The sequence below is a fragment of the Neolamprologus multifasciatus genome, chromosome 3, assembly GCF_963576455.1.
Source record: "Neolamprologus multifasciatus chromosome 3, fNeoMul1.2, whole genome shotgun sequence".
NCBI lineage: Eukaryota > Metazoa > Chordata > Actinopteri > Cichliformes > Cichlidae > Neolamprologus > Neolamprologus multifasciatus.
This window is the reverse complement of record NC_140441.1, coordinates 31,336,362-31,346,722: the sequence shown is the minus strand read 5'-3', so window position 1 is coordinate 31,346,722 and position 10,361 is coordinate 31,336,362. Positions and strand designations below refer to the sequence as shown.

Sequence of the window (10,361 nt, the reverse complement as noted above, 5' to 3'; positions counted from 1 at the left end):
TAACTATTAATTGTTCACGTTGTGGTCTTTGAACTTTTCAACCAACATTTCAGGTCAAATGTTTATACAAAACATTACATTACACAAGCTTTACGAATGATGTGGGTGAAAATGTCCACAAAGAAACAGTTCAGCATTTGTCTACAGACAGCTGGCTTCAAGTATAACAAAGAACAGAAATCTGTTGCTTCGTTTTCCTGTTCTGATTTTTTGTTACATTCTTACTGGTTGTGCGGTTTGAGGACCACTGATGATGGTTCATACTCTCTCTTTACTTCTTTAATTATAAACTATTCAATTTGAGCACAAAGGTTACAGACACACACTCCTCAGAGTGTTCAGAGAAACCACATCAAAATGTGGAGGAAATGACTTTTGGGAGCATGAATGCAGCTCTAAACCCTAAGCTAACGTACCTACAAACAGCTCCAGTCTTGTGATGACTTCCTTTTTCCTGTTCCTCCAAATCGCACACTGGTATTGTCCACTGTCCTTTAGTTGCACGTTGGTCATCAGCAGTAAATGTTAGTAGGGGTTAAACTGGGTGTGGCACATTTTGTCATGTTGGGCATGTTAACTGCTAAAATTTAGATAATACAGACTCAAAGCAGCAACCATGACTGCACATTCATGTTTTATTGGGTGTGACTCGGTAGGAACAAAAGACATGTATTTAATATATTTTAATTTAAGTGTTTAGAAAACAAACAAACATCTGAAAGTTTTTTAAGCTGCATTATTGTTACAGAGAAGACCCACTTATTTCTGTGCTTTCAAAATGTATTGAAATGAAAATAACTGCAAATTACTGTACCCCTTATTCTAACCTAAGACAACACAAAATGTAAGATTAATAATCTCTGTGATCCAAAAGTCTGCTGTAAACACTCAGTTCTCTTTGTATGACGTCAAAGAAAAGGGATCTTCCTAACATGGTCAGGCACACAGCTGTGGCTGTGAAGAAAAGCCCTACCAGCCTGCCAATCAGAGGAAAATTGGCTAAAATAGATCAAGAAAAGCTAAAAATAAGGAATATTTTTGAAGTGGGCATCATGCAAAACTACTGTAGGAGACTCCAAGAATCGAAACATGGAGGTTGAAATGAGTATAGTAGGTCTGTTTTAATGTTTTAACTAAAAAATAAAGGATGAAATTCAGCATTACCATGAACTTGTGTAATTTTGTAAATCCTTTTTGTCCTTGTGAAACAAATTTCCTCAACTCTGTGCACAGCATGCGTCACAAGCTGAGCAGAAAAATACATTTACAGTTACTTTCAACTGTTTCAGCAGAAATGAGAGACGATTATGGGAAGACGTCTGGAAAAAAACAAAAAAACAAAAAACAGTTGTATTTGCTTCCCTTAAATTCTCACATCACCTGATTTAACCTTTCACAGTAAATACCACAAAATCCTCAGTAGACTACAGAAAAAAAAAACAAAAAACTGTAGCATGTAAAAAATGAAAAGATATAAAAATGATACCTTGTTTCTTTAAAAACTCACTTTAAACCTTTTCCATGGTTTTTAACAGAAACGTTTTTAAGTAACTCACCATCACACTTTGCTACTCTGTGTGCTTTGCATATGATTTCAAAGCTACTTAAATTTTTTGTCATTGTTTACTATTAACACAAACAGCAATTGTACTTTAATTTAACATCGGCCTTACAACAGGATTTCTAAAGGAGTTTTCCACACACAGAGGAAAAGCAGCAGCTTCTTCCAGAATTTCACGATTATCTCTGTAATCCAGTCACATTTAAGCCCAGATGATAGGCCACTCCAAAACCTTATGTTTTTTACTTACTTTTACTCTGCTGCAATGTGAGGAATATTTAGCCCATTTCTTTCTGAGGTTTTGGAAAAAGAAGAAAACTGAATTGGCTACAAATAGTTCATTTTTGACTTGAATTGTTTGATATGAATTCAAATATGACTGCATTAAGTGAATACTGAAGAAAACCTAAAAACATTATGAGTGTTTTGAACTTTGCAAACATGCTTGTTTTGATTGAACCAACCCGGCTGTGAGCCAGCTGCTACACCGAGATTATCCTCACCAGCATTTATAACAAATGTATTAATGTCTGATGTGTAAAGTGACTCATGAAAAAGCACTCATATTCTGCACATACAAATCGTACCTGTGCAAGAAGGCAGGACCGCAATCAGCAGCAGCAGAGGGCCACACAAGGATGAGACACAGAAAAAAGGCCTTTTGGATCCACAGGTTTTAGAAAAGAAAAGTCCGCTAACTTCTTCTATGCTTCCTCTCCAGAGAGCTTATTGAGGCAAAGTGACGAGCAAAGATTCGGACTATGCCAATTAATTACATGAGCGGGAAAATTTGTCATGATTCTGTTCGTCCAGACACAGCGTTTTTAAGTGGGAGAAATAATTAGTCTGTCCTCTAAGTCACTTCTGCTTCATTTTAAGTGTCTGAAAAAGAAGCTAGAAGGACTTCTTTAAGTTTTCTGTAAGTCCTATTGCCTTTTCAGGATCTTTATATGTGGTGTTATAGTTCTTAGTACAACGGAATTAGTGATAACATGATCATTGAAGAATCACAAATTAATTTGTTTGTGGTGTTTTTTAAGGTCACTTATCACCAGTGGAACCTTTGAGTTGCCTGACTTGCTTTAACCAGAATTAATGATTGACAGCAACAACTTTTATTATTCTTAACATTACAGTTTGTTTTATAGGTGCGTGTGTTTATATCAGAATGTCACAAACAGTTACATGATACATGGTTTTCACTGTCACTGCTGTCCATATCGGAGTTTTACTTTGGCTGGAGCTCAGCCAGCTTCATACTCACATGCACAGCAATCCAGGTGAAAATAGCTCTAAGAATTGAAAATAGCTCTAAGAAATACATATCCCAATATATTACACAAAATGAATGTGGATAAAGTTTGAATTGAGGTGCCTCTCTTATAAGACCGTATTACTACCTACAATGATAATCAAAAAAAGCAGATATTGTGACAGGCTGAAAGGTTCAGCACATTAAAATGACAACTTTTACTGTATTTCAAAACAAAAACTATCAAATAAGTATTTCAAACGTTGGTATGTTTATAAAATGCAATGCTTTTCTATAAAACTCACTTGGATGGCGTCCTGAAATAAATGACAAATCAATTAACAGGAAATTCAGCTGCAATAGCGAATACTTAGAGGTCAGCTCCCGCCTCACTGACAGCATGAGTCAGTTTCAAACGCCGACCTCAGATGTTTTTTTGTTTCATTTGTCTGATTATGAAACGTTCCTCATTTAGTTTCAGGTCCGATCTCCATCAGCGGCTCTGAGTCTTCAGAGATGATGTTTCTGTGCTGAACACGTATACTGCCTCTAACAGACCGACGAGTGGACGAGCGGCGAAGATGTGTAGGAGGAATGGACAGCACTGGAAGGGAACTGCTGTTATCACTGTTTCTTTTCATCTCGCCGCTGGTGTCCAGATGTGATGAGTCTTCTTCTGTGGTCTGTGAGGAGCTGTCAGATGTTGTCAAGGCCTCTGGTTTGAGGTTGTCGTTGTTGTGATGAGACTTTGGAGAGGGGGGGATCGTGGGATTTGAGATGCTTGATGAGGATTCGGAGTAATTTGTACGGTCGCTTGTCTGGATGACCGAACTCTGCCTTTCATCATTCGTACCATGATTATCGAGACTCCATTTTTGTCTTCTCACTGTATGAACACAAAAAAACAAAAATAATTAGCATCTGTTTCATTCCTGACATTTCATTGTTCTTATTACACACACAAACTGTTATGACAAAGCCAACTTAAATTCAGGCTAAAATGCAGGTGCTTCTTACCATATGTATATTTTTCCTTTTATTTTTTAATAATTTTTGTTTGATGATTCATTGAACTGAATTAGCAGTTTTAAAAATAACGGCTAGAAACTGACTTACCGGGGCAGCTGTGTTTCTTCACTAAATGCACAATACATGAACAGACGACAGTGGCTGTTAAGGTGGTTAAAACTGTAATTACAATGGTTACAGTGAAGGACTCCTGGTATCCATCTGTAATGACAAAAAAAGAGATTGAACCTGAAAAAAGGGATAGCATTTCAATAAAAGAGGAGGAACCTGTATAATTTCATAGCTGCTTTATCAGCACATTTTACCACTCAATAAATAATTGAGTCTGAATAGCTAATGGATAGTGAAGCATAGACACAGCTAATCCAGGTGTTTGATTAAAGCTACCTGGCAGGTAAATCTCTGAGTCCCTCGTCTGATGTATCTCCGGCTGGTGGACCCTGCAGGTGACCCTGGGACCAAAACACACACATTTACATCTTATTCAAAAGGCATCTGTTGAAAGATGTAATTACACACTAATCAATGTATATTTACAAGTACAACTTTGTTTGAAGTAAACAAACTAAATGATCAAGATAACAATTCTCCAACACATCATTCAGAATATATAAGTATATATATATAAGTTTTAATTTGATATTAAACCTGTTGGTAGCAGTCTGCAGAGACACTCTTCCTTTGACCGTGAAGCATCGTGAAGACTCTTCATCTCTCTTTGGGTCTTCAGCACTGATTTTATTTCCCTGATTGTCAAGAAATGTAATCTTAGGCTCAGGAAACCAGCACTTAGCTTCACATTGCAGAATCAGTCCACCTCCAACACCAGGAACAACTGAGAGTTTCGGCTCAGAAACGGCACCTGCAAAAATATTAAATATTCACATTGTAGCCTTTGAACTTTCCAACTAGATAGATAGATAGATAGATAGATAGATAGATAGATAGATAGATAGATAGATAGATAGATAGATAGATAGATAGATAGATAGATATCATTAAAGAGATTAAATGCAGCTCTGATGTTTGAGTGGACGTACCTACAAACAGCTCCAGAGTTGTGATTACTTTTTTCTTCTTCCTGATAATCGCACACTGGTATTTTCCACTGTCGCTTATCTGCAGGTTGGATATCACCATTGACAGGTTTCCGTTGTGAAGTTCGTGCCGGATGAGGTTTGTTCGGTACCGAAACACTGGATTCTTCATCTCAAAGGTTTCACACCCATCTCGGTACAGGAAGGCAATATCTGGAAGTGAACTCTCCTTAGTCCATTCCACTGTTGGGACGTCTCCACTTGGGGTGATGTTGCAGGGCAGGAGGACAGTTTCACCTGCAAAGGCCACGATCTTTGGTACGACAATCGCTGAGGGTTTTCCTGTGGATAATAGAAATAACAAAACACGGAGGAACTAATTAATGTGTTTATTCAAAGAACTGAGTCTACTAAAAAAAATGTTTGTGCGTGTGCAGCAGCAACCTTATTATTGCTTTATGCTTTAAAACCTGCTCAGAAAGCATTCATACAAATATCCGGTCTCATCAATAATAATAATGGATTGCATTTTATATAGCGCTTTTTCGGGGCCCTCAAAGCGCTGTACAATTCCACTATTCATTCATTCACACATTCACACACTGGTGGAGGCAGCTACAGTTGTAGCCACAGCTGCCCTGGGGCAGACTGACAGAAGCGAGGCTGCCATATTGTGCGATCGGCCCCTCTGGCCAACACCAGTAGGCGGTAGGTGAAGTGTCTTGCCCAAGGACACAACGACCGAGACTGTCCGAGCCGGGGCTCGAACCGGCAACCTTCCGATTACAAGAAATCAAAACAAAGAACAAGAAAACAAATCTGAAGTTTTCTTCTGTTTGTGAAAACTGTGAGACTCTAAAATACGCACAGACTGTGTTGTAGGTCAGTGATAAGCCTTATGTGTAATTTCATTTATATATTTGTAATAGCTAACCTCTCCACCACAGATTACCCAAGCAGGAATCTCTGTGGCTGAAAAACGAGGCCAGCGCAGAAATGCAGCCTACTGTCGCTATTGTGGCAAATTAATGCTGGTTACAAACGTGTGTCAGTCCCCACAGACTGACACATTTACATGCCCAACTTTACCATATAAGAAAAGCATGTTTTCAGCCTGTATATAGCGAGAAATTACAACAGCTAAAGGTGCTTTAGAGTGTAAGAAACTGGGAGCTGGTTCCACAGAAGGGCGGTCTGAACGGTGAAGGCGCTGCCTCCTCATTCTGATTTAAATATCAGACGAACCACATGTCTGAAAGCGATGTTAATCTGTTAGTGTGATGTGGTGTCTTTAAGATAAGATGTCTGTTTTGTCTGAAATAAGGAGGAGACAGTTGCAGTCTCTGTGGATAGTTTATCCCTGCATAACGTCAAACGAAAAATCAGACAAAATGTCAGAATAATTGTTCCAACAGTAGACTCACAGTTCCAGGCAGGTAAAACGTCATGCACAAATACACTGAAACATTTCTGTGTACGTGCATGTAGTAAATTTACTTCAATTTCTGTTTTGTTGCCTTTTTTATAGCATGCGCAACAAAGGAAATCCTGTCATGTGAGGCAGATTCTTAAACTTCCTGCATAACGTGAGTCAAATAAATGCAGAACAAACATTTGTAGGAAACTTTGCAATAAAACTGAGGGACAGTTATAAAGAAAACACATTAAAAACACATTTTTAGCACAAAACCACACTGTTAATCTCTGCTGCAACCGTGACAGCAAAATCACCAATAAACGTACACAAAAAGTACTCTGAAAAAAAAGGTTACTGTACGGGTGTCACGCATTGTGCACATTGATGTCGCAGTAAATTGCTGTATTTTGGAAACTGTGGTCATTTGCTGTTTGCACACAAACATTAGCAGCAGTGTGATTTCCCTGCTGACTGCAGTCGGTGCTCTACAACAGAAGTGATCCAAAAATAAACTTTGGAAGTTAGTGAACTTGAACTGAATTGAGGAACTGGGTGTCAATTTAGTCGAGTCATGTCGGTCAGAATGAAATTCCCCTAAACGTAGAAATGAGCTGCGACATTCAGATTGTGAGAAACATTTGATAATATCGCTCAGCGTTTCAAGTTTAAACACAGAGAAGCTCTTTAAATGACTGACACACAGATTTTGAGCTTGTTTCCTCAAAATGTAAACAAATACCCTCCACATGCCGAACATCCTGCTTTTATCGTCAGGTAGGGGAGACCGGGGATAGTTGTAACATTTTTCACATTTCTGTCTGTAAATTAGAGCTCTTTTAAGGTAGTGGATTCAAAATGTAATGCAAAGTATTTACATGTCTCAGCTATTAAATAGTGCAGCTATTTTCTCTGCAGCACAATTACCCATTGCATGGTATGGCCTCAAACACAAAGAGTGAAATGTTACAATTAACCCCATAGTCTGGGTTAGTTGTAACATATCCTGGGGTGAAATGTAACACAATGAAATAAGGGTACTGACAAAACATTGACATGTAATCTTTGTTTATTCAACACATGAATGCACTTAGAGCCATTTATGTAGCTGTGTGTTTGTGTGACAGAATGCAGAAATCTAGCTTTTGAACATATTCCAACCCCCCCCAAAAAAAGACAAATTATGGAATTTTCTGCAACTGAATATTTCATTAATTTTGGTTGGTCTTCCTTGAGTTTGGCCTTATTGGCTCAGTGGGCATTATAACCTACAACTCTTGCACCAATGAACATAACAATGAAGCTGAAAAAATGTAGTTGTTCACCAGCATCGCAATTCCACTACTTTTTTTCATGGCTTACCTTGGTGTGGTTTGCAAAGTGCTTCAGAAAGATGAGGAAATCTGTTTCTTGCACCCATCTTGATTTATTTCCACTACCAGTACTTCCTACTGGTCCATCTCTTACACAGTGGTCTGCATAATGTATGTGTGGGAACACAAACAGTGGAGGAATTGTGTTGCCAATGGCATTAACCGCATATACAAAAGCGACCAGTGAACCTCTCTCTGCTGATGTCGTTGCCCCAACTTGTTTAATATAAGTTAAAGTAATAGTGTGGTAAGTTGTAACATCTGCATTATTGTTACAACTAACCCAGACTGTTGCTGTTACAACTGACCCAGACTCCTATAGCCATGAACAAGCTAACATTACAGCCAACGGCTAAAACATTAGTACTAAAGACCTACACAGAATATATCCCCATAGACATACAAATAACACAATTTAAGTTTGATGAGTTTAACTGCAAAGCAGATAATGCTATTAGAAATTGAAATAAAGTAGAAAAACTTACTTTTTGGCATACAAATGACTTTTTTTCGTGTTAAATTGTCTGTGTTTGACAAAATGTGCTGATTTTTCACATGTGATAGCAGAACTGAATTGGGCATGTACAGGATGAGTCACATCATTTGAAACTTAGCCCTGATTGGAGAAATTGGAAGTGTTACAACTGACCCACGTTACAACTATCCCTGGTCTCCCCTATTCGATACAGAATAATACAGAAACTTTAGCAAAGGCATTAAAGGTAGACAGATACGCACTTTTTACAGCGACTCTGTGTTAACATTTGTAAACTGACTCGCTGAAAACATAAATCCATAAATCTCACCTGTACAACGAGATGAGGACAGGACAGCTGCGAGCAGGAGCAGGCGGACAAACCACAGCGACCTGTTCAAACAGGCATCAAAACAAACTTTGTTGACTTCGTCCATGGTTACTCTTCAGAGAGCAGGTCGAGACAGACGAAGAACAGTTTCGACTGTTGTATTTCAAGATGCAAAACGAGAAGTAGGCGGGATCAGGGCCATAATTTCATCATGCAGTCTGATAATTTCACACATTTATATAGCGCTTAGTAGATTAACAATCAAAGTACTTCCTCTTATACAGGTAGGTTTCCTTACATCATCTATTATAAGCTCATTAATAATCATTAATTTGAAAGTAGCTTTGTAATGCTGGATGGTGTAGCGCTTTATACAGTACAATATGACTCATCCATCCATTCACACGCAGTCATACACACAACTTTTTTTAACACCTAAGTGCTTTCGGTATTTCTATCTGCTTTCTGTTTCAACGCTGGCTCATCTCTTGATTTTTGAGCCTTATAATACTTGAATGATTCATAGGTCAGTGTTAAGGTCAGAGTTTCTTATAGTTTGCACATCTTTTGTCGACCAGTGTGCTGCGATTAAAGGAGTTGTCCACATTTTAACTGGCTAATGAACATGATACATTTTCTATTAGTCCAGAAAACAATTATGGATTCAATCTCATTAAAATTCAAATTCAAATTCAAATTTTTATTTGTCACATACACAGTCATACACAGTACGATATGCAGTGAAATGCTTGGACAACTGCTCGTGACCTAAAGAAAAAAAGAAAAGGCTATGAATAAGATAGGAAATAAATATGAAAATAAAAAAGGGTAAATTTAACCAGGAAGGAATAAAATAAAATAAAATATAAAAATTAAGTTAAGAATGAGATAACTGTACAACACAAATTAGAATGAAGGGTCAATTTAACTGGGAAAGAATCAGATAAAATATATAAATTAAAGTTGAAAATAAAATAACTGTACAACAAAATACACAGTATAGAAGTATATAAGAATGTATGATTTTTAACATTATAGTGCAGCTGTTCTGCTATCAGCAGCTTGAACTTATAGTGTGAGGCTTTAATTGAACTCACGGGCAAAGCCCTGTGCAAACCATGATTCTGACTCTGAGGTAAATTACTGCTATAAAACAATACAGTGAAACTTAGCGAGTGAAACTGAAATAAGAAACTGCAAATTACAGCACACACAACCAAAGCTGTCAACATATTTCAGGCTTATGTAGCAAACTTCATCATTTACAAGGCTCAAAAACAAGAAGTCAAAGGATTTTAACAAAAAAAAGGTAGTGTTAGTGGGAAAAGTGGGACATTAAGTTGTGTTTTTATGTGATTTTGTGATCCTAAAGGAGGCAAGGAAGGCTCTTTTGTGTGTTTCATAAATCAACATAAATTAATTAAGATTCATGTGTTTGATTATATCGGCAGGTAACAGGTAAATGTACATTAAAATGATTTAAACAGCAGGAAAGTATTGTGAAAATATTGGAATTATAAAGTGTTTATTTTTAAGCTCCTCTCAGCAGTTAGGCATGAGCATACAAATATGCTTTATAGATTAAAAACAACTGTCAGCTTCATTGAGGATTCAAACCCAGCACCTACTAATAAAAGTGAACTTGGAGAAGTGTGACACCACGTTTCTCTCTCACACATTTCTCTGTCAGCTAATTAAACAGATGCAGTTAATGTTGATTTCTTAAATTTATTGTATCCATGGTTAAGGTTGTGTTGTGTAAAACAACTAAAACAATGTTAGTTTGCGCACACAGAGAATGAAGGGCCAGGTTTAAATAATATAAGCAGTTAATTCACAACACAAAGAGTTAATATTTCAACCAAATAACAATGTGTATCATGTTCGTG

The 10,361-nt window shown here is 37.4% G+C and overlaps 1 protein-coding gene across 1 annotated transcript; it reads right to left on the bottom strand.

Moving 5' to 3' along the window:
- Nucleotides 1–1,187: 1,187 nt before the first annotated feature.
- LOC146522562 (butyrophilin subfamily 2 member A2-like) lies at nucleotides 1,188–8,945 on the bottom strand. Its single transcript, XM_085153805.1, has 6 exons — nucleotides 8,473–8,945; nucleotides 4,883–5,221; nucleotides 4,491–4,704; nucleotides 4,230–4,294; nucleotides 3,930–4,043; nucleotides 1,188–3,699 (listed from the first exon to the last, which is right to left on the bottom strand). The coding sequence occupies exons 1-6, from the start codon at nucleotides 8,576–8,578 to the stop codon at nucleotides 3,281–3,283; spliced, it is 1,257 nt and encodes a 418-aa protein (XP_085009931.1). The 5' UTR covers nucleotides 8,579–8,945; the 3' UTR covers nucleotides 1,188–3,280.
- Nucleotides 8,946–10,361: the final 1,416 nt, after the last annotated feature.